Genomic DNA, 25,651 nt, shown 5'->3' on the forward strand with positions numbered 1-25,651 from the left:
CTATTGTCGCATGTGAAATAAGAAGACTTTAAGTTTGGGGAGGGGAAGGAAGATGGAATCCAGAGCTGTAGTGTTTAAAAAGAAGAAGCGATGCTAAGTTGAATCTTTGCTGACATATTAACTAACTTTCGGATTTAATTACCCTCAATGGGTGATCGATGCTGGTCAGTGATTGAGGTGCTTGTGGTGACAGAGTACTGCGCATCTCAGGCAAGGATCAATCCTCAAAGAAACCCATCTTGCTGCGCAAAATGATTCCCTCTCATCTGATACCAAGAAACAATGCCAGCAGCTGGAGACTCGACTATAGTCAATGGGTTCCAGTCTTTTCAGCTGAACATGGGCAACAAAGTAGCAGGGAAGCTGAAACTGTAAATATTAAAGGGGCTTTTAAATGCAAATTATTGGTAGCTATATCAGAACTGGGAAAAGAAGACTGCCACTTTGAAATGAAAATAAATGTGAGTGAAACCTTTTGAAGTTGAACAAATTATCAGCGAAATTTTTGGAGTTAAATTATTGCCATTTCACAGCAGCTCGGGGGAATGATGTAGGACATTTTGTTTGGATTTGAAGGTAGCTACCTTTTCCACACCTACCTTAAAAGTAGCTTGCAGGACTTTACTTTTCCTGGTGACATTTTTACATCTATTGGCAGAACCTTTCCTGGTCTGCCTTCTGGATACCAATTTTGCAGGTATAGAAGAATCACTAGGAAGCAATCTCCCATCATGCAGCAGGGGCCGCAGATCAGATTCAAAATGGCGCCAAATCGTCACCTCCGCTGGCCCCTTAGAATTCTTCATCTTCTTATTCTTTTCCCCTGCTTTCAGTGTTTTTTTCTTTGTGGCTGGCAACTTCTCGGTCTTTTTAACTGCATTGCTAGATTCCAGGCCATGCTTGGCCGGGCGTCTTTTAATCTTCACATCCCCATCTGCGCTGGAAAATCCGAGAGTTCCTGAAAACACAAAGCAGTGAAATTTACAATTCACACACTGGCCAATTCAAGAGGTAAAGCAGGAACTCACCGACTGCTATGATCCGAATCAGGGCCCTTCCTGGTCATCAAACATGAGCAATGCCTCTAGTAACCTTTAATCATCCTGGCACTCAGCAGCAAAAACTTGAGGAGAATGACCACACACGTGCAAAGAGCTGTATGTCATTACTGGACTCAAGTTCTGAGAGAGTTCAATTATTACAGAAACTTAGCTCAACTCCTTGAGCTTTCTGAAGATGATATGCAGGATGGGGATGGAGGAATGAGTTGTTCTCATAACAGTGGCATCCATCAACAGTACTCATGGCTGCTACAGAATAAGTCTTTATTTGTAGGTGGTCCCTCTGCACAGCTGTGAAGTAAAATGAGATTTGAATAAATGAAATCCCTCTGCCATTATTTATCACCAGCAGCAGCAGCAGCAACTCTTTGTATTATCCATTTGGAAGCAGTCCTAGGCCACGTGCTGATCATGCAAGTTTCCTATGGACATGTTTCTTTTTCCTCATAATAAAATCATAACTGGGAATGGAAATATGCACTTGTGGTTACATGTGGCAGGTGGTCCCCATTAACAGATTTTATTGCAAAGCACATTTATGAGGCTTTTGTTTGGACCTTTTACGGCTGTTTTTGACAGTTGGCTCTCATTTGAGGGTGGACGTAATACTTATTTGAATGGGCTACAAAAATTAAATTTAAAGCGGGAGACTCGTCTCCTGCCAAGCTTTTAAGAGTGAAAATGTGCACTCCATTCATTTTCTCACTGATCTGATTAGGGAAGCAACTTTTTAAAAATTCATTCATGGGATATGAACATCACTGGCAAGTGTTGTACCGAACTGTCCATGCGGTGAGCTGATTTCACGAACCACTGCAGTCCAACCAACGTAATTAGCGTTCCACCCAGAACCTTAAATATTCACCCCCTGCATCACTGGTCCCCAGTGTCTAGCATCTACAACTTGAGGCATTTTGCCAAGTCTCCCCTAACAGCATGTTCCGAATCTGTGGCTTCCATTGCCTTGAAGGACATGAGCAGGAGGCACTTGGGATAATCACCACCAGTAAGCAGAAGGACAGAGTTCCCGGAAATTAATCCAGCAACATTGATGAAATAGCAACATTATTCCAAGCCAAGTTGGCAAATGATTTGACAGGGAACTTGCTGGTGGTGATTATACCACTTCTTGCTCATGTTCTTCTAGTTAATGGAAGCCTCAGATTCAGAACATGCTGTTGGGGGAGATTTGGCAAAATGCTGCGAGTTGTAGATGCTAGGCACTGCAGACTAGTGGTGCAGTGGGTGAATATTGAAGGTTGTGGATGGAATGCCGATCAAGCTGGACGGTGTCAAGCTTCTTGAGTGTTGTCGGGAGCTGTAGGAAAGTGGGAAGTATTCCATTACAATCCTGACTCGTGCATTGCAGATGGTGAGTTGTCTCTGGGGGTCAGGAGGCGGGTGTCTCACTGCATACTTTTCAGTGTGCTCTTGAAACCTACTGCTGTTGATAGGTTCTACTGTTATCTGGGTGGTTCTGGATGTCAGTCATTACAAAGAGCATCTACAAAGGCCAGGAGAGAGCTCTGTACATCCCCCATCACCCCTGAGGTCAGGCAGACAAAGGAAAAGTGGGTACAGAAGGATTCCACAATATTCTCACAAATGAAATGATAAAAATCAAAATGTGAATAATCTCACACACACTTCAAGTCATGAACAACAACAGATTCAATAGATTAGTGCTTCATCCAATGACAAGGCCAGTCAGAAACACAGTTTTGCACATAATCTCTCCCTCGATTAGTGATAGGAGATGTACACTGGGAGAAATAATTCATAATCCTACAGGAGAAGGCAGAGGGGAGTAAAGCAACCTCACACAACACAATTATTTCTCAATTTCATCACCCAAGAGTTACACTCAAAATGCTGCCTACAGCACTTGGTGATGATAAAACCTGTACTATATTTCATATTAAGTGTACAATTATGTGAGCAATGGGAAGGTTAATGTCAAATTCAAGGGCACAATTCCAATGTGCTTATTGATCCTGACTAAAATTTTTACCGTTTATGTTACTGAACTGGAATGGTCAAGCAATGCCATGTATCTCACTTACCCAGGAGGCCTTGCCTTTCCTTCTTCTTCTTTGCTTTCTGATTGGCTTCCAGCTTTACAACAGAGGAAGGTGATGGACCAATGTCAGTTGCAGCGAGTGCTGTTGAGTATTCTGTGAGCAGCCCTGGGTTGGAATCTTTGATTGGCAGTTCAGTGATGGCATCACTGCCATCAGCACTGTTATAGTTGTTGTCGTCTTCACTTATGTCTGAAGCAGACAAAGATTGGGGGAAAAAAAGACAAATTAGCCAAGTGGTTTGTGCAGGTGTCCATTCGATTACTCCTTAATACTTAAATCATTTGGACAAAATACAGTGTTGAAGGTGATGTTACTACAGTAGTGTTTGTTTTGACAATGGGTCAAAGTGAAGTCAAACTATTGAGTAAAAGTTCATCACTCTGCATTATCCTACAGCTGGTTTTGAGTTTCAGAACATTTATCTCAAAATTGTCAATAAGACACACAATTCGAGGTTTCAGTTGTTCCTGTCCTCACATTGGATTCTCTCATTTTGGAACAGTTTTGCTGTTGACCAAGACACACCTCACTGCAGTAGATATACAACATTATAAACTTGCTGAATGAGAGATATATTTGCTACCTCTTGACTTGGATGTACCATTTAGGAAGAAAGATTTAACATTTTCCATTTGGAAAGCAAGACTAACATTTCAATTAAAATGTATTTATGCTGTTGAGAAACCTCTACTTCAACATACAGTCAGAGTTAAACAGCATGGAAACAGATCCTTCAGTCCAACGTGTACCTGCCGACCTGATATCATAAACTGATCTAGTCCCATTTGCCTGCATTTGGCCCATGTCCCTTTAAACCCTTCCCATTCATGTACTCATCCAGGTGCCTTTTAAATGTTGTAATTTTACCTCCCTCCACCACTTCCTCTGGCAGCTCATTCCATACACGCACCAACTTCTGCATGAAAAAATTGCCTCTCAGGTCCTATGCTCTCGGGTTTTGGACTCTCCTACCCAAGGAAAAAGACCTTGGCTGTTCACCCTAACCATGTCTCTCATGATTTTATGAACCTCGATAAGGTCACTTCTCAGACTCTGATGCTCCTGGGAAAACAGCCTCACTCTATTCAGCTTCTCCCTATAGCTTAAACTCTCCAACTCTGGCAACACTGTAGATCTTTTCTGAACTCTTTCAAGTTTCACAACATCCTTCCAGTAGCAGGGAGACCAGAATTGAAAGCAGTATTCCAAAAATGGCCTCACCAATGACCTGTACAGCTGCAACATGACCTCTCAACTTCTATACTCAATGCACTAACCTAGGCAAGTGTGCCAAATGCCTTCTCCATCACTCTGTTTCTTGAAAGTGGAGTCATAGGTAGACAATGTATGTACACCCCTAGGTCTCTTTGCTCAGCTACAATCCCTATCCCCCCTACGATTGATTGTGTATTTTCTACCCTTTTTTTCAGGTTTGTTCAGGGCTGGAGCTGATTTCCATGCTTTCTTGGAGCAGTAATTACTGTTTTTATAAGTTGTGCATAGTTTTTGAAACTTGAATAAAAAACTCTTAGCCAGGAAAATAGTAGCCAGCCAACTGTCTTCCGAGTTTCTGTCACTGTTACTAACCAAAACAGCAACAAAGAGACACATGACTGGATAGAGATGAACTAATAGTTTCCCTCTTCATATTAAGGTTTCTTCACTCATTCTCAGTAACCTCTTGTTAGAGTCAAGCTGATATCTCTGACTCACTTGGAGACGTAAACACTTCCAATGATGTAAACTTACTAAGCACTGACGAGTTACTGGTACTCCAATGAAGTATTGTGCAAGGTCTCTGCATTAATCCATCAATGCCACTACAATACAGTTTAGAAAGGTCTTCTTTTTATGTCAAAAGTACACCCTTCGAATTAGAGAAAAATCTTGAAAATTTGGAATCTATATTTATTAGAGCAGGTAAGATTAGGGGGAGACTATGTGTATAACGTGATGAAGGTACAGAGATGCAGTGTATGGAAATAGGCTGCTCACTGAGCACGACAGAACAAGTACATAAAATTAGATATGGGGTTTAGGATGAAAGGCAAGATAATTTTCTGAATCACAGGTTTTTGAATCTGCACAATGCACAGCCAGAATTAGTGAGTGGAGCAGATACCACACTTGACTGAGCTTGCTGAACAAAAAGGAGGAACAAGGAATGATGTGAACCAGGTGGTCACACTGGATTAGGACTACTGCATGTGTCGAGATTGGACATGAAGACTGAGTGGTTGAGCCACATTGTTTGTCTCCATGTTGTCATTTCTAAGTGGTTCCATGTGGTACTGTACCAGAAATCAGCTGACCAACATCTGAAGAGAAGCCATCACTCTCTGTGGACATCCATTCCTTTTCAGTCACTAATGCCTGCGTTTCCTGTTTCTGCTTCTTGTTGCTGGCTTTCTGCACTTTGACCCCAACAGCCCTTCTCTTCTGCTGAATTCCGGGTTTCTTTTTAATGTCAGAGTTTGTCTTCTGAGCTGCTTTACTTTTTGAAAAAGCAGTTTTACTAGTCGATAAACCATCTTCTTCTCCAGATTCCATTTTTGAGGCTGTAATTTGAAATAAAGTTGGCACCTTCAATTACCAGTTCAGTACTGTGTTAGAAAGCTCACATTTACTTACACTTTCTGCCTTACAAGACCTATTTTTAGTCAGACTTTTGTGCAAACAATTTCATTATAACTTCTTATGTGCTTATTGACAAAGGACACTGCTTAGTCAATCCTGTCTCAGTGACGTTAAGTTCTCTCTTGAGTCATGCCTTAAGTTTTCTCCATGGCTCACTCTCCCCTGTCTCCACTGCAAGGATGCTCCTTTGTTCCAACTTGCTCTACTGCTCGATATGTCTGTCAAGTTTTCTATGCAACTGGGAGGAACGGAAAAATCAAAAATATTACAAACCGAATTAGGGGCTCAATGTTTGATTTTTAAAATAAGCATTAAAATCTATGTGCTTGCTCTGATCCAGGCACACTACCCTCAGACCAGAGGACTGCTTCTTCCCCAGTATGTGCAACATCACAGGAGACTGCCGAATAAAATTGAATACTTTACAAATCTACACCTTTGGGCAGTAATACCTGATAAACAATCGCCCTATGCCAGAGATTCATAACAGGAAGAATTCTTGTATAAACGTCTAACTTCCCATTGGGTAAATTCCACAGTCCGTTGAAAAAGAGGTAACATGGCTACAAATATGCTGAAGAAAGTCTTACTGAGCTGACAGTATGACATCGAAGCCTTAGGGAAAGCAAGACCCATACTCGAGAGGTCAGTGGTGCCCTCTGTTGGGACTGCAAGCAGCCCTGAAGGCACACTCCATGATATCTAGGCTTCCTGGTGAGGGCGGGAGGGATGGCGGACACTGAATTGGGGGAGGGGAGCATCAGACACCAGCAGCCATGCGAGTTGGCATAAAGACATAGAGGGATAGTATCATTTTGAAGGAGTGTAGTGCCCCCAATAGATACAGGGCATCTCCAAAAGGACGCGACTCAGGTCTTTTAGCTGAAGACTGAGGAAAAGTTGCCTCGCCTCCTTGTTCTGTCTTCCTCAACTGCATGGATTATTATGACAGAGGCAGAAACAGGCCTTCAGCTGGCTATTTATTGGCGACTGATGCCTTATTCACCTCCCTCTGGCTTCATGAAACCCAAATTGTGGGGAACAGCTTGGGATATAGCTGAGGGATGGGCAGGAGGTGGTGTAGCCGACTCTTCAATTTTATGTGCCTGACCCTCCACTCTGAGCCTGGAAATTTGTTGGAGAGGCTGTTGGGAAACTCACTTATGTCTCCAAAGGTAGCCCAAGTTCTTCAGCATCTATAAAAAATGTGTGCATAGGTGACCTAGATATAAAATTAAGCTCCTGCCATCTGTACATTTGCTCAAGAATAAATGTTTCAAAGTCATACCATTATTGCAGCATGTGGATTTGGGACAAGACCCATATAAATAGTTTGTGATCAAAATAATTTCAAAGTAGCAATAAGGACACAACATTGGCCAATGACCAGTTATTTGTTGCATTTGTCTGAAGGTCAGCCCTTTTGGTATTAATATCTATGTAGGACAATAGAGGTCAGGAGGAAAAAAGACATTTATCCCAATAAGCTTATTACAATTTAAAAAAAGTATGTGGAAGAGGGAAAGAATGGATGCTTTTTTACTTTTTTCCCTTTCTTCCATTTCAGTACAGATGTTATTCATTCCTCCAGTCCTAACAAAGGATGGCACTCAGAATTATTTACTTGCCTGTTCTCAAAGATTCTGATGGACCTCTTATGTATTTCTACCATTTTTGTCTCAGGTTTTCAACATTTTTTTCATATCATGAAGTGACTGAACGTGGTTATGATGACTTGTGGACATCTTTGCTTTGCTGAAGCTCCGAATCAAACTTCAAATCTTCTAACAGTGCACTCACCCTTTTCAGAAGTTGCCGTGCTGTGCTTGGCTCTCTCTTGGCTGTGTGAGATTGAGGCATTCTTTGCTTTTCCCAATTGTTTCTGAATCTTGCCAGGCAGGGCTGATGTTTTCCCCCTAAAATGGCTGGTGTTGGCCGATTTCAGGATGGCTGTTGTGTGTGATTTATTTGCAGCCTTACCCAGTACTTTTTGCTTCGGCCTTGAGCTGTACTTTCCCAACTTAGATGTGAGATTGGTTTGAGGACTGTCCTTTTTCGCTTTTGGTTTAATCTAAAAGAAATCCACGATACATGTGAGATTAAAAGATGCCAGCAATTTTTTTCAGATTGGTGCCTATTGCCATTGTTTAATTATTACAACACTACATTATATCTTGTACTGATATTCCAAGTCACCAACCGTACCTCAGCTAATTAGCTCCTTCCCAAAACTGTAATGTAAACAGTTTAAAAGGCTAACTCTGTTAAAATTATACTTCCCTTCTGATCTGCCTGAATGTTGCTATCAAATGAACTGCCACTGCACTGCTCATCAATATCATTTTCCATTGGATTTGATGACGATTAAGTTAGGTAAGGCTTGATGGACCTATTGGCCTTTTCCTGCATCTCAATATCAAAAGCTCTCTCTAACTTTCTGACATAAGTGGGATGGAAGTCAAAAGATACGCAAGCATACAAATTTGAAACAGAAGTAGCTTCCTGAAACAATTTTGTGATTTTTAAAAAATAATTACTATATTTGCTGATGACACAAATATGGGTGAAAAATGAAATTGTGCGGAGGATATAAAGTGGTTACAAAGAGATATTAATATGATAAGACGATTGGACAAAGGTCCTTCCTACTTTCTGTATATTTTTTAAGGAATTTATCGGTTTTTAGTTGCCTAGACCTTAGGAATGCCTCCTTTTTTTTGACTAAGCTATAATTTCTCCTGTCATCCAAGGTTCCTGAATCCTGCCATTCCTGTCCTTCATTTTCACAGAAACATGCCTGTCCTGCATTCTAATCAACCGGCATTTAAAAAACTCCCACACATCAGATGTGGATTTACCCTCAAACAGTCACTCCAAATCCACAATCTCAAATTCTTGCTAATTTGATTATAATTGATCTTCCCTCAATTTAATACCTTCATCTGAGGTCCACTCTTTTCCTTATCCATAAGTTTCAGAAAACTTACAGAATTATGGTCACCATTCCCAAAATGCTCACCCACTAAAACTTTGATCACTTGGCTGGGCTCATTTCCCAATCCAGCGCAGCCCCCTCCCTTGTTGAACTATCCACATAATGTATCAAAAAACCTTCCTTGACACACTTAACAAACTCTTCTCCAGCCAAACCCTTGGCACTAAGGGAGTCCTACTCAATATGGCAGAAGTTAAAATCACCCATGACAACAACCCTGTTATTTTCACACTTTTCCAGATCTGACTACATATCTCTTCCTCTATCTCCCGCTGACAGCTGGGAGGACTGTAATACAGTCCCAGAGTTATGACTGCACCCATCCTATTCCTGAGCTCTACCCATAATGCTTTGCTGCAAGATCCCTCCTGGGTGTCCTCCCTCAACACAGCTGTGAAATGCTTCCTAAGCAGTAATGCAACTCCCCCATGTCTTTAGCTTCCTCCTCTGTCTTGTCTAAAACATCAATATACCAGAACATTAAGCTGCCAAACCTGTCCCTCTTTCAACCATGCCTCTGTCATAGCAACAACATCATAACTGTATGCATTAATCCAGGCTCCAAGTTCATCCACCTTACCTGTTATACTCCTTGCATACAATCCAAACCTCCAGTTCTGCTGAGCTCATCAACTCTCCCTGACTGCTCTTCCTCTTAGCTATGTTTACCTTCATCTCAAGCTCCTCGCCAGACCCAACACTTACTGATCTGCTCCTCCAGTTCCCACCACCCAACCCACCAGCTACCACCCTCCTAAATGGCACTCCCTGCCAGTAAATGGGTTTTACTTCAGTGCCAGATAATAGATTTGATTATCCCAAAATAAACTTGAGGATTTAAGGATGGCATGGTGGCTCAGTGGTTAGCACTGCTGCCTCACAGTGTCAGGAACCTGGGTTCAATCCCTCCCTCAGGCAACTGTTTGTGTGGAGTTTGCACGTTCTCCCCACATCCGCATGGGTTTCCTCTGGGTGTTCCAGTTTCTTCCCACAGTCCAAAGGTGCGCAGGCTAGTTGGATTGGCCACACTAAATTACCTTCTAGTGTCCAGGGATGTGTAGATGAGGTGGGTTATAAGGGGATGGGGATGGGTCTGGGCAGGATGCTCGGAGGGTCGGTGTGGACTTGTTGGGCCAAAAGGCCTGTTTCCACACTGTAGGGATTTATGATTTATATAAATGGTGTGGCATAGTCTGGGAATCTTTTGATGACCCATGATTGTATATTCCTGAATGAACAATGAGAAATGAGTACATTTTCTTCTTCTCAGTCTAGTCTTTCAAACTTCCAAAGGACTTTTTAGACAGACCAATGGACCGAAATGAAAAATAGCTCTGTTCTTGTCCTTCACCCTGATGACCTGTCTGTTACAATTCACACTGGCTACACTGTGTGGTTACCACAACAGTGTTTGGCCTGTACAGTTACTACAGCTATACAGTATTCCTGAACCCTATCAGACACATTCTGTTCAATGAGCCTTCCAGAGCTCAGAACAGTAAATGATGTCTTTAAAGTGAAGTTTGTTAATGGATTTGAAAATGAAAACAATATATTGAAGCAAACTGTGTGAGGAAATTTTGGCGTCCAACTTTTGAAAGATCTCAGAATCAGTATGGTAATTTTTCCTAAAATCCAGCAGATCTTACAGTCACTGAAATATTTTTTCCTCTAATATCCTATGAAATCCTGTGAAAGGGTCAACTTGTGAAGGAATTTGAGTCATACATTCGTTTAGTACCCCAAGGTGCTTTACTTTTGATGTAGCATCACTGTTGTAAGACAGAAGTTAGCAGGTGTGTTGTTCACTGTCCAGTATTTTGCCCATGTGGCTATTTATGCTATAGGCACTATAGCTAAGACCATTGGTAGACATGATGATTGTGGCAGTGAAGTGGCTGATGAAAGTGGAAGTGGGGAACCAGAGCCAAGCCTAATCTGCTCTTCATTCAATGTTAAGAAGCATGTTTTTTCCAAAAGGAGTGAATTCACTAGCTGGTTTCTCCCTTCCAAGTAAGGACGCTGAATATTTTGAAGGTACCTCTATTTCCAGCTACAAGCTGAGGCCAGGAGCAAGTGGGGAAAGAGGTTGGAGGAATGTTGCTTGGCAACGTGGTTCAGTTCTATACATGACCCTTCCTTTATGAACTGAGCCATCAAAAGAGAACGGTCCAAGCATTAGATGCATTGTTTGTTACACAGTCAAGAATGATTTACTGACCTCTGACCCGGTCTTATTTCCACTGTACTCCTGTTCCTTGCTTTCCCTCCCAGGAAGTTTGCATTTTTTCTTCTTGGGCTCCCCTTCATTCCTCAATTCCTCACAGAGGAGGCTTAGGCCTGTCCTGATGGATCTAGAAATAAACAAAAGAAAAGGCCGCCTTCAATACTCTGCATTATCCAAGGTGATTACTGTAACAAACACATCCTGACAGGGCCACTTGGTCTTGCTGAGCAAGAGTCAGTTTAAAGTGGTAATCTTTGAATCACCAATTAAACTAGATTACCACTGGGCCATTCACTGCTGCTTTCGAGCATTTCAATAAATAGGTTCCTACTCCGAGTCATTCAGCATTAATTTTCTAATTGACCACTGGCACATTAACTCTGAGGAATTTTCCACTTTCTGAGAATTAGGTGCGTTTTTCCATTGATTTCTTGCTCCCTTCCCTCGCACACCCGCCCCATTTCACAAAAGTACATTGATGGATATTAAAAGACAATGAGAAAAATGTGCAGAACACATGGTAATGACTCCACTTTCCATACATTTCAATTCCCCGCCCCCTAACCTTACACTGAAGGAACAGATTCAATTCAAGGTCAGATGAATTGTGATGACCAAAAAAATGCTCTCTAAGCATTTACACTCACCTCTGCTCTCGAGTTAGTTCATGCACCGGGCACTATTAAATTACCATCCTGATGCATGTGTTGCAGTTTTCTTTGAAGTAGAAAGTGACAATGGGTCAGGGGAAATAACTAGGGTGACTCACACTAACACCTTTTACAGAGAATCTACTGTAAAATCCTTGTGAGCTGTAGATTCGGAGAATAAATGATTTTAATCTGATGTTCGGATGTAGTGCAATCAGGAAGTCAAAGCTGACCTGTTTGTTCATCCTCTGTAAGGGATTCCTCATACTGACAGCTTGTGAAGGATCCTCAGTGTTGCTGGTGGAATCTGAGATGTGCTGCTCTGCAGTGAAACTATAGCTGCATGATCTCATCTGGATTCGATCAGAACAATCTCATATAGGACAGCAGCCAACACACAAAAAAAAGTACTTTTTTTTCAAGATTTGGGTAGGTAAGGTCAAGGAATTGAAATGTGACCTCTTGTTATTTTGATGTTCCGTTTCAACTTTCCATCTGTTTGCTATTTGGCTCATAATTTTGTTAAAACTCCTGTTCAATCGCATCTGCTTTTTGAGCACTTTTGTAGCAAGGTTAACACACAGATTGGAAATGTCAGTGATCACACAGGAGTAGGAAAACAGTAAAGCAAATCTTGATCATTGGGTAATGGGGAGGGAGAGGCTTTACTGCTCGTTCTCCAGTCTGTGGACATTTCACCCTGGTCTACAACACCCAGAATACTATTGTGAGTAAAACTAGTTATGCAGTCAATATTGTGTGCAAACAGCAAGTACACACCCATGTATTAAATCTCCAATCTGCAGGCTTGTATTCTTCCTACAGCTTGAAGAAATATACATCCTCTCGGACTCCAGAAATCTGCATGAAACGGTTTGATTCAAAGGTGAATCATGTAGACTTACAGCTGTCTAATTCAGGTAACGGTCACAGCACTAGAATTTCCTATTTTAGGTGACTGTGTATAAAATTAGCTCCTCTTTCAAAATATCCAACACTTTCAGTAGCAGATCCAAACAGCCAAATTATCATTAGTCAAAACTCTTATTCTGCACATTTTGTGCTGATGCATAGCTGTGTTAATTTTCTGATGATGCATGTGTTTTTACATATCACCTAGGATATGGGACATGGAAACAGGGCATTCGGCCCAACCAGTCCATGTCACAGTTTATATTCCATTCAAATATCCTCCTATCTTGCTATCTGAATTTAAAACCATAATATTAATCCCCCTCTCTCCAATATACTTATTTAGTTGTCTTTTAATTACATCTGTAATATTCGCTTCAATTCCTCCCTGTGTTGACAAGTTCCATATTCTCACCACTCCTCAGGTAAAAACATTCTTCTGAATTGGTTTTCCTGGCACAGAGCTAATGCGATGGTAAACATTGTCTCTGTTACCATATTCAGAAGATCATCCATAATTTTGATAACCCTATAAGGCCACCTGTCTACCTTTTGTTATGAAATAAGAGACACAGCCCCCATATCTTTGACAAAATGTATACCCACATGCCTTTCTGGTATCATCTTTGCAAATCTTCTGTCCGTCCTATCCAATGCCTTTATATCCTTTTTGTTTTTTTTCAAATACAGCAACCACAACTGCAGAGTGTGGTCTAATCCAGGTACCATAAAGGTTCAGTAAAACATACCTTCTTTTCAATTCTATACCTCTAGAATTAAATCCTGCTGCTTGCCCTAGTTATTCTGCGGTCACTGGAGTCTTTGTACACCAAAATCCCCAGCTAGGCTTCCACAGTGTCTGAAGTGTAATTCAAATCAAACTTAGGCCAATTGAATCAGACCAGCCAAAGCATGTAGTCTTTAAAAAAAAAAGCAGGGGCCAACTGAGCTTTAAAATTTTATTGGTGTTCTCTTTAATTTAATATTTCTGTTGTCAACAAACAGCAATTTAATTTGCTGATGTTTAGAAGCAAATTTGAATTGGCTTCTTGGATGCTGGATAATAGAGCTTTGCATTTCGCTTTCAACAACTAAAGGACAGTTTACAGCTGTCAGAGTAATTTAGGCTGCCAATCCCACAAAATGGAATCACCACAGTGACATATCTGTGGGAATAACTCAGTACGGATATTTGAGAAATAGACAAGGCAGAAATCAGAATCAGCTCACCCACTTCGGGCAAGTGAAGCCATCTTGTAAGTGGCAGATTTTCAATGCAAAGGGCTTTGATGTTCATAATGATATGATGTGGAAGGATTAATTACATTACACAGAACAGTTAGAAATCAGCACAGTTCATTATTTTAGACTCTCATGTGTTGCCAAAGAAACGAGCAAACTCCTTGATGGGAGGTTCAACTTTCTGAGCCCTTCTTTCCATCAACATCACCTACAACTCTTTAGGGCAAATTATTGCTTAATTGAATCCCAATTGGACCAACAAAAGCGAAACTGTCTCCATAATTTCAACCTTTATTTATTTAATTTAGTGCATGAGCAACCTGTAATCTGATTCTGAATGGAATGGGTCATGATCCTGGGTTCAAACTGTACAGTCAGCATTGGTTCTGTTAGCAAATCTCACATGACTGCTCTTACGCTGACCTTAAGGCCTGTTGCCCTTTCCTGACCTTATAGCCAAGTGGAACCAATGTCCTAAATTGTTCATGCATGACAGGGAAGGAGACCACTGTTCAATGACAGGAGCACTAACAGAATTCAACAGAATAAACTTTATGCGGTTCGCATAACAAAAACAGAAAGTCGAAGGGCTAAGAAACTGCAGTGTAACCTTTGTATCTTGTCAAGTTCTATTTAGTCAAAATCAAGCTTTTAGCTTAAGAATGATTTTTCTGAAAGTCTCACTAGCTGAAAATAAATTCTAAATGGCATATTGCTAAATATACGACTGTTCCTCTTCTCAAAACAGCAAGAAATTATACTAGAGAATAAAACCTAATTTGTTTCCAATATGTGTGTTTATTTGCAATATGCAACAAGAAACCTATGATGAACGTCTTTTGTATTGGATGTTTGGTCTACGCCGTGAGTAATGAGATGTTGAGTTGACCTAATTAGATGGATAGTTAAGTGAAGCATGGAGTAGTGAGAATGGGGACCACTTATCAGTTGATTAAGCATTTTATGGGCTAAGAAAATATCACTCATAACTAAAAAGTTGCATTCTATCCTTAACTGGAGCAGGCTTCCCAGAAATGGTTTGGATAAAAATCCTGGTGGACTTGAATGTTGATTTATCTAGCGAAGTGTACAACTCGTTGCATAGATTACAGTGAATGAAATTCAGCTTTTCTGACAGTTTCCATCAAATTGCACTGTACACTTAAAGAAATGACATAAATCTGGTGAAATTACCCTGTGGTTTGTTTATATACTGTTGAGTAGCATCACTTTTTTGAAGATGCTTAATTTTGTTTCAACAGTTCTACTTCCTAAATAAAAACCGAAAGAACTGCAGCTGCTGTAAATCACGAACAAAAACAGAAGTTGCTGGAAAAGCTCAGCAGATCTGGCAGCATCTGAGAATGAAAGAATCAGAGTTAATGTTTTGGGTCTGGTGACCCTTCCTCTGAACCCCTCCTCAGAGTTGTGTGGAAGGGACCTGAAACGTAAACTGTGATTTTTTTTCTTCTTGGATGCTGCCTGACCTGTTAAGCTTTTCCTGCAACTTTGTTTTTGTGCCATTTACTAATCTGCCATTGTTAACTGAAAGTAAAGTTCTTCCTTATGTTAGAATATTTGCAGAAGGTTTTGTCTGTGCAATTGGTATCTTAGAAATTTCAATTTTCTGCATTCAAGGTATTAAAATGCCATAATTATTTTTACTAATTCTGCCTTTTCGAACCTTGTTTGGAAATTTGAAGAAATAGCAACTCAGCCAAGAATCAGAATGTTCCTTTCAAACAACTGGCATGTCAATAACGTTTTCAGTTTACTGTACAACTACAGTGCGATACAGTTCAACCATTCACACTGCCTTTGACTTCTGCAGTATGTACTCTAAATGAGCTTAACTTTCAGCATTTGGCATCACACTTCATACTTTGGATTACATCATGCAAAGCTGTGCCAACAGTTGAATAGAGATGTTATCACTGTGTCACTACCAGCTGAAATCAGATAGTTAAATGCTTAAAATTTTGGGCCCGAGCTTCATATGAGCTGATGCCAGCATCAAGCAACAGACTGATCATAAAACAAATGATTATAGATTATAATTGGATCAAGGAAGGAGAACTGAGATAAATGTATTCCTAAAAATGGAAGCGAAGGCAGGGGCCATTAACTTCTCAGTTGATCTGCTGTTCCGAAGAAGTGTTACCCGGCTTGAAGCGTTAACTCTGACTTTTCGTCACTGATGCTGCCAGACCAGCTGAGGTTTTCCAGCAATTTCTGTTTCTCAGTATATTACTGCAGGATGGATGCACACTGAAATTACTTCCTTTTCATTACGATAGTTCCCAGCTTACCTGCCAATTTTGAAAGGTCACCTATTGGCATATGGCTGGTTTATATGATGTTGAGGTATGGTTGATGTTACAGTAGACTGGAACCCAAATTCAGTGACAAGCAAGGTAGACCAAAAGCGGTGATGGCTCCCAAGCTAACATGTCTTGCATTAAGGCACTAATCATTCACAGCCAGCTACATTGGGTGGAGCATGGCATCAACTGTTCTACTTCAAACACAGTTACAGCACGGGGCTCTCAGGAGGGCACTGGAAATGCTTTAAAGATGTCCTCAAATCAGCAATGAAGGAATCAGACTTCCCTACCAACCCAAGGCAAACACAGGCTTGTGACTGACCAGGTTCATGTGGGGTGCACATACACATCGATAGACTCCATCGGGAATGTGGAGGGTTGAAGCCGAGATGCTGGAGGGCATTCACATGCCTCCAAGCAGCCCATGTACCCAACCATTTCGGCAAAATGTGACCGCTTCTGCGGACTGTGCACTGGATTAATCAGCCAATTCAAAATCCACTGAGTCAGAGTGAAAGCAATTCATCCTTAATCTTGAGGGACAGGCTATGAGAAAGAGGAGAGGCACTCAGACCCAAGACACCGATTACTATGTTGGCTCCTGTCCAGCATCTCCACAGGATGAATTTTTAACCTCAGTGCCACCACTAAAAGAGTTCAGTGGAGACCAGGCACACCTCAGGAAGAAAAGGAAAGCAACCTTGGCTTATATTTGTAGACCTCCCTTATGGGACATGTTGACTTTTGGTTGGAATATAGAGAATAGAAAATGGGAGCGAATAACATACCTTCCGTACCCTGTCAAAGGGTGGAGTTAGTGTTTTATATTTACCCTTAACACACCTACAACATATAAATGTATACTATATCCCATAAAATTATGCCTATTTTACCTCCAATTAAATATAAGAGATTTAATTGTCTGATTAGTATTTAGTGTTGACAATAGGGGAATTGTCAGGGAATCAGTAAGAGCTTTGTGTTGCCTCTCCTGGAAGAGGCTCAGCACATCAAGTGCCGATGAGGCACTGAAGTGGTCAGCATCGTTGAGCAGCACCATTGGGAAGGGGGTCATTGCTATTGGTAATGCACCCACCCAATGCCGTACTTCAATCAAACTGTGTCCTTACATCAGGCACTGAATTCCTTTGCAAAAAGATACCCTGGGATGTTCACAAGCAATCCTGACGTGCTGCCCTCATGGTCAGACTCCCACCTGCACTGGGTCCTTACCAGCAGCAGGCTGATGATCATCATCATTAATTATTTTTAGGCCTTAACGGACAGAGGGGACAAGAAGGATGTCATGAGTCTCCCTATGGTGACATACTCAGGGCAGAGCTGAGAAGGTGGTCACCTGCCACACTTCCACCTGATTCAATGATCCTACTACCAAAGTTTCCAATGCAGAGGCATTAAATTCAGCCCAAGGTTTAGATAATTACTGCTGGTAGGAGTGACTAGCTTGTTCAATCTGGTTTTTGAAAGTGGTTCAAATAAAAATGAGTGAATTCTCAATACTCCACCTGTAGTAGTTCAATTTATTTATATGTGCCGAAGATACATGCGTTTTTAAATCCATGTCAACCTGGCCAGTAAAATACCTCACTGGTGAGAAAAGTGTGCCTAAAATATTTTACACGATGAAACAGTACGGTTGCAGCTGGACTTGAGATCAAAGATACATTATTACTTTGTTGCAAACTGTCAAATCGTGAGTACAGCATTTGAAACTCAGCCTGTAACCACCCTGATAAAAATCTCTGCTTTAATGAGTGATTTAGGACTGATATGAGCTTAAACATTTCTGTAATTTGCTTGTAAGTAGGTGGCTGACACCTGTTGAATAGAAGTCAGGTGATTGTCAGGCAAATAAGGACACATAATAATTGCATTTAACATGCAAACAATGGATAGGTGGAAGCACTAGTTAAAACTTTTCAGAAATTCTAAAATTTAAGGCACCAATGTAATGCACAACACGAAATGTTCTGACCAATTCTCTGCACTAACCTGCATGTGTCATGTTCCCTTTTGAGCCCCGATCCCACCTGGAGGCAAGCTAATAAAACAATGGGGAACAGAGACGGGGGATTTTTAAAGGGAACAGTATGTGTGCTGTTACCAAGAAGTTGATTCATGTGATTCCCCAAGGGCTCTGAATGAATTGAATCTGATATTCAAATACACACTGGGAACTCTTAAATCATTTTATGCAAAGAAGTGGCACAGATATTGTTGACAGATGTTGACTTTAATGTGGCAGGTCACATGTAAAATATTCTCTTGCACTTCTTGCTGACAGTATCATATATATAGTGTGCGTGTTTGTACTTGAAATATTTTTAAAAAGAACAGTAAAATAAAAGTCAGCTTCTATCACCAGAACTCTGTCCAGCTCCGTTGCTGAAATCCTTTCCTGTTGCTCTTCAAAAGCTGCCAGTGGGAAAAAGGAGCACAACACTTGGGAGGATATCAGGATGGTGAGGATTATTAGGGAGGTACAACAGGTAGAAAGGATGCCACACAGATTGTGGTTTATAAAGTCTACCTCAACCACTAGATATTTCACTGCTTTGGAACTTATTCGAAATGGTGTTTCTACACGTATTCACTGTTAACTTGTAATTTACTGTCTCTTTCAGTTCCATGTTTGTTCACGCCAGTCTCCACGAAATCCTACAAATCCAACAGAGGAATAGGCATTCCAATGTCATTGCTCTCTCTAAGGCCAACATCCCCAGCAATGGGTCACTGGTTACAGGTCATCATCTCTGCTGGGCAGGCCATATGCCTGGCACAAGATTTCCAAAGCAAGCTTTGTCACAGCCAGCGATTACTCAGAGGGTCTTCAAAGATGTCCTCAGTGACTCCCTGATAAAATGCAACCTCTCCAGTGACTTGTGGAAATCTCTTGCCCAAGACCACTCAAACTGGAGAAGAAGCAGCTATGAAGGTGCCAACCATTTTGAGCATCTCCAACAGGCCCAGGTGGAAACAGCAGAAGGAGTGTGTGAGAAAATCCAAACATCCATCCACGCAGATATTCAAACAGTACCTACACCCCACCTCTGGCAAGATATGTGGATCCAGCAGGAAGACTAGATAACAAAGTGTGAAGCTGGATGAACACAGCAGGCCAAGCAGTATCTTAGGAGCACAAAAGCTGACGTTTCGGGCCTAGACCCTTCATCAGAAAAGCATGAAGACTATTTGGTCTTCGCAGTGCCCACAACTCCAGTGTGGAAGCAAGTTATTCTGCAGCAATTTGCCACCACATGGCATGATATGTTCCCCAACTCAACAACTACTGTCAAAACAGGGGATCAATGGAGATTCAATGGAGAGTGTAGGTGGACATGCCAGGAACCCCACCAGGTTGTCAACCTAGTGAAGCTACATGACTACTCACATGCCAAACACCATGAGCAGCAAGTGATAGACAGAGCTAAGCAATGGCACAACCAGATCAGATCTAAGCTCTGCAATCCCGCCACATCCAGTTGTGAATGGTGGTGGACAATTAAACAGCTCACTGGAGGAGGAGCTCCACAAATAGCCCCATACTCAATGATGGGACAGCTTAGCACATCAGTGCAAAACATATGGCTGAAGCACACACAGCAATCTTCAGCCATAAGTGATGAGTGGATGATCCATTTCAGCCTCATCTGGTAGTCCCCATCATCACAGATGCCAGTCTAGCTAATTTGAGTCACTCCACATGATATGAAGAAATGGTCGGAGGCAGTGGATACTGCAAAGACTATGGTCCCTGTCAAAATTCCAGAAGTGATGAGGAAGACAAGCCAATCCCCTAACCAAGATCTTCTAGTACAGCTACAATTCTGGCATGTACCTGACAGTGCAGAAAATTGTCCAGGTATGTCCTGTACACAAAATTACTGTCCTAACCAGTCCACTCTTGATTATCAGTGAAGTGATTGAAGGTGTCAGTAACAGCGCCATCAAGCAGCACCTGCCCAGCAATAACCTGCTCAGTGATGCCCAGTTTGGATTCCACCAGGGCCACTCAGCTCCAGACCTCATTATAGCCTTGGTTCAAAAATGGAGAAAACAGCTGAATTCGTGAGATGAGGTGAGAGTGACAGCACTTGACGTCAAGGCCACATTCACCTACATGTGGCATCAAGGAGCCCTAGCAAAACCGGAATCAATCAGTATCATGGGCGATAAACTCTTCACTGGTTGCAGTTACATCTGGCACATAGAAAGATGTGATGTAGACGTGCTAGTGGGGTGGATAAGGCCAGAAAATGCACTACACAAGGTTATAATCCAACAGGTTTCTTTGAAATCACAAGTTTTCAGAGCCTTGCTCCTTCTTCAAGTGTTAATATCAGACACAGAATTTCTAAGTAAAAGATCAAGGCGTCACACAACTGTTGAGGATGTATTAAACAAACCTAAGATGCTGTTAAATCTTTAATCAGTTAGAAGCTTTTAATTGATTAACATGTATATGTAAATCCCTGAATTCCCTTCAAATCACTGCCCTGAGAGAACTAAAGGTTTTATCAACTAAAGGTTTTATTAGTGTAAAAAGAGGTGAAAACCCGGCACCTTCCCCTGCAACCGCAGGAAGTGCTACACTTGCCCCCACACCTCCTCCCTCACCCCTATCCCAGGCCCCAAGATGACTTTCCATATTAAGCAGATGTTCACCTGCACATTTGCCAATGTGGTATACTGTACCCACTGTACCCGGTGTGGCTTCCTCTACATTGGGGAAACCAAACGGAGACTTGGGGACTGCTTTGCAGAACACCTCCGCTCAGTTTGCAATAAACAACTGCACCTCCCAGTCGCAAACCATTTTAACTCCCCCTCCACTCCTTAGATGACATGTCCATCATGGGCCTCCTGCAGTGCCACAATGATGCCACCTGAAGGTTGCAGGAACAGCAACTCATATTCTGCTTGGGAACCCTGCAGCCCAATGGTATCAATGTGGACTTCACAAGCTTCAAAATCTCCCCTTCCCCCACTGCATCCCAAAACCAGCCCAGCTCGTCCCCTCCCCCCACTGCATCCCAAAACCAGCCCAGCTCGTCCCCTCCCCCCACTGCATCCCCAAACCAGCCCAGCTTGTCCCCGCCTCCCTAACCTGTTCTTCCTCTCACCTATCCCCTCCTCCCACCTCAAGCCGCACCTCCATTTCCTACCTACTAACCTCACCCCACCTCCTTGACCTGTCCATCTTCCCTAGACTGACCTATCCCCTCCCTACCTCCCCACCTATACTCTCCTCTCTACCTATCTTGTTTTCTCTCCATCTTCGGTCCGCCTCCCCCTCTCTCCTTATTTATTCCAGTTCGCTCTCCCCATTCCCCTCTCTGATGAAGGGTCTGGGCCCGAAACGACAGCCTTTGTGCTCCTGAGATGCTGCTTGGCCTGCTGTGTTCATCCAGCTTCACACTTTGTTATCTTGGATTCTCCAGCATCTGCAGCTCCCATTATCTCTGATCGACATTTTAGGTCAGACAATCCATGTTAGGTGTGAGACCTCGTTTAGAATCTGTATGTTTTGGCTTGAAGTCAGACTGGTTTTATTTCTAAAATAGGAATTTATGCAATGTCACAATGACTGTCTGTGAATTGTGTGCTTTTTGAACAGAGTAGAATGTATCTGCAAATACAAATTCACCCCATAGATTTGTGTGTGTGTGTGTGTGTGTGTGTGTGTGTGTGTGTGTGTGTAGCGTGGTTGGGTCACCCTAGTGCAACATGAACCCAAGATCTCGGTTAAGACCGTCCTCATAAGCATTCACCTTGGCTATCAGCCTCTGGTCGGCCACTCTGCATTGCTGTGTAACCCAAAGTCTGTCTTGGAGGACATTTACCCGAAGATCTGATGCCGAATGTTGTTGACTGCTGAAGTATTGCCCCAATGGGAGGGAACATTCCTGTCTAGAAATTGTTGCATGGTGTCTATTCATCTGTTGGCATAGCATTTGCATGGTTTTGCCAATATACCATGCCTCAGGGCATCCTTGCCTGCAGCATATGAGATAGACAACATTGGCCAAGTCACATGAGCATCTGCTGTGCATTGGGTGGTTTTCTCATGTGTGATGGTAGTGTCATGCCTTGCAGAATATGACAGGGTTGTATAATGTGCTGGTTGATGTTGTCCTGAAGACTGGGTAGTTTTCAGTGAACGATGGTCTGTTTAAGGTTTGAAGGGGAGAAGTGGAGGTGTGGGGACGATCTTGGCAAGGTGCTCATTGTCATTGATAATGTGTTGATGACTGTGAAGGGCACGGGTTAGTGTCTCCGCTCCAAGGAACTGCTCGATGACAAAGGGTGCCCTATCAGACTTAGCCCGTGTCTGTCTTCTGAGGAAGTCATTATGGTTTTTCACTGTGGCCAGATGGAATGTACAATCGATGAGTTGAGCATTGTATACTGTTCCAATGAGGGCTCCCTTCAACACCTTCAGGTATCTGTCGTGTTCCTCTTCATCCGAACAGATCCTGTGTAGGTACAGGGCTTGTCTGTAGGGGATAGTTGTTTTAATATGTTTCAGGTGGAAGCTAGAGAAGTGCAGCATCACAAGGTTATCTTTGGGCTTGCAGCAGAGTGAGGTACTGAGGTGTCCGTCCTTGGAGAAGATGCGTGTGTCTGTGAATGAGACTGATACTGAAGAGTAGTCCGTGGTGAGTCTAATGGTGGAATTAAACTTGTTGATATCGCTGTGTAGTTGTTTCAGTGATTCCTCAACATGAGTCCAAACGAAGAAAATGTTGTCAATGTATCTGGTGTATAGCATGGGTTGGAGGTTCTGCGCAGCAAAGAAGCCTTGTTCTTTCTTGGACACTACCATCACACGTGGGAACATGACCCACCACATGCATGGCAGATGCTCATGTGACTTGGCCAGTGTCTATCTCATACGCTGCTGGCAAGGACGCCCCAAGGTATGGCATATTGTGAGACCATGCAGACACAGATGAATGGACACCATGCAACAATCGCCAGACAGGAATATTCCCTCCCAGCTGGGGAATACTTCAGCAGAGTGAATTTATATTTGCAGATACATTTTACTTTGTTCAAAAAGAACACAATTTATTGATAGTCAAAGTACACAATTTAAACAAGGTCTCACACCTAACATGGATTGTCTGACCTAAAATGTCCTTCCTTTTTACACTAATAAAACGTTTAGTTGATAAAACCTTTCGTCCTCTCAGGGCAGTGATTTGAAGGGAATTTAGGGGTTTACATATACATGTTAATCAATTAAAAGCTTTTAACTGTTAAAAATTTAACAGCATCTTAGGTTTGTTTAATACATCCTCATTGGTTGTGTGACTGTTTGAACTCTTACTTATAAATTCTGCGCCTGATGCTACCTAATGATTTTTTTTACTATGATTGGCTTATTTAAATAACATTGTCTAAACAATGTATTTCTTTGCAACCTGGCTGTCTAATTGATAACATCACAAATGGATCATGTAGTCCTTGGACAATTCTCTGACTGCAATAGGAAAAATATCAGCTGGGGTATATAATGGTGGAACAACCAACCCTGCCTGGTTGCTGCCTTCACAGTCCAGTTGAGAGATACCCTTAAAGAGGGCTGAAATTAATGTTATTCGGTAAATGAAGAAAATATTCATATATTTATCCCCCTAAAACCAATGAATCACTTTTGAGTTTTGAGCATCCCACAAAGTTGGCAAATATCTCAGCCAATTTGTACTTTGCAGCAAAGTCATGAAAGGCAAAGAAGTGAATGGCCAAATACACGATGTAGCACCAACAGAGTTCCCTCTTCCTTCATCAAATTGTGTGCAGCATCCTTTAAGTCTACTTAAGCAAGTTGGCAAGGCCTTGGGTTCAGATTTAATTCAAATGAAATTACCTTCAGCAATACAGCAGTTCCTCAAAACTGCAGTGGAGTGCCACCCTGGGTTAGGTGTTCAAATCTATCTCTTGAATCCATCATCTGGCCTATAGATGGAATGTTACTACCTGAAATATTAGGCTGGATTAATGCGCAAATGGAAATCTAGGATTACTAAAGCAGTGGAGACTAATCAATTACCTACTTCCATGATTTACAACATTTTATATAAATTATAATTTGGTTGCTTCTTTTAACTGATTTTTAATAATTTATTCACATTCACCTCTTGAGGGCAAAATTTAAAATGTCAACAAACTGATGCAAGGAAAAAAGTGTAATTTGAAACCAAACGGAATATCATTGATGGGTATATGCTGGCTGATTTCCAATACAATTGTTTCTTTTTACATTAATTTCCCTCATTAATTCATTTTAACCCCATATTAATTTTTACAATAAGCAAATATCTTCCCAAATTTAATTTATTTAGGACAAGCATTGATAAATTCAATTTCTGCAACAGGATGAAAATCAAAATATTCATAATTTTGCAATTTGACTAATTACTTCCTGAAGTTTCCATCATTGTCAGTGAACTTCAAGCTCATTATTATGCAATTTTTAAGTTCACTTAGCAAGATAATGAGCGAAAAATATGTTAAATACTTTAAATACTTAAAATGAATGCCACTGAATTCATTATATACTCTTGGAATGAACCTTCAGAAACTGTGAAGCTTTCTTCAGAAAACTACATGGAATTCTTCAAATTTTCACAGCAGAAATTCAATCTAAATGTATTTGAGAACACAGAAATATTCACACTTTTTTTTCTGTTCGGCATATAACATGGATTGGAATTGGTAAATATAATTCATAGCCTTTATCCTACTGTTGAAGCACCCAACAACTAGTCAAATCATTGCAATTGTTAATAGGTAATGAGAAGAAAACACTACTAGTAACTCGCATGTAATCTTATTTTTTAGTGGTTTATGTATTCAGTATCTTTCAATAATTGAAGATGCAGTGTAAGAATCACTTATAATAAACCATTTAAATTTTTAAAAACTGATGGTCTAAGAATAACAGCAGTCTGTTTAAGGGCAAACGCAGAATTTCACCTGCACAGTATTTTGATGTTTACATGGAATGCGCCATTTTACCTGGCTTCAGAATTTGATCAGAGTGCAAATAATTCTGGCACCTACACTTTTCAGCAGCTAAATCTTCAAGTTAGCAAGGGATGCCAATCATAAGAATTTGGCACAGTTCTTCAGAGAAGGTTAACATGAAAGTTAACGGGAAGATTCAAAATTACGGGGATCTACAACAGAATAAAGAGGAAGAACTGAACATCAGTTTGTGGCTTTCACAATTATTAACTTCCACTACCTTTCAGATATGTTGAAGTTAACTCTAAGGATTCTTGTCCATTTAATTTTCAGTATACGATTAATCATATTTTCCTAACTGAAGTTTCCTCTGATATGCTCTTGATTTATGCCTATTGTTTAGAAAACACAGAGACAAAAGGGTTGATTGCACAAAATAGAAGCAGGGTTAAGCTATACCTCTGTACCACTCTGAATTACTTCCTGTAATCCTTTACAGATAAATTCTTATTAATTTTTCCCGATGCC

At 41.3% G+C, this 25,651-nt stretch overlaps 1 protein-coding gene across 5 annotated transcripts in view; it reads right to left on the reverse strand.

Moving 5' to 3' along the window:
• Window positions 1–25,651, reverse strand: part of bahcc1b (BAH domain and coiled-coil containing 1b) — a 318,643-nt gene that overhangs the window by 65,105 nt on the left and 227,887 nt on the right. For all 5 annotated transcript variants that reach the window (XM_048555430.2, XM_048555433.2, XM_059653699.1 and 2 more), the window contains 5 exons: window positions 10,996–11,128; window positions 7,580–7,850; window positions 5,440–5,700; window positions 3,125–3,331; window positions 600–958 (listed from right to left, as the gene is read on the reverse strand). In XM_048555430.2, the coding sequence (XP_048411387.2) occupies window positions 600–958; window positions 3,125–3,331; window positions 5,440–5,700; window positions 7,580–7,850; window positions 10,996–11,128 (1,231 nt within the window). The remainder of the gene's footprint in view (window positions 1–599; window positions 959–3,124; window positions 3,332–5,439; window positions 5,701–7,579; window positions 7,851–10,995; window positions 11,129–25,651) is intronic.

The sequence above is a fragment of the Stegostoma tigrinum genome, chromosome 22, assembly GCF_030684315.1.
Source record: "Stegostoma tigrinum isolate sSteTig4 chromosome 22, sSteTig4.hap1, whole genome shotgun sequence".
In the NCBI taxonomy this organism is placed as follows: domain Eukaryota; kingdom Metazoa; phylum Chordata; class Chondrichthyes; order Orectolobiformes; family Stegostomatidae; genus Stegostoma; species Stegostoma tigrinum.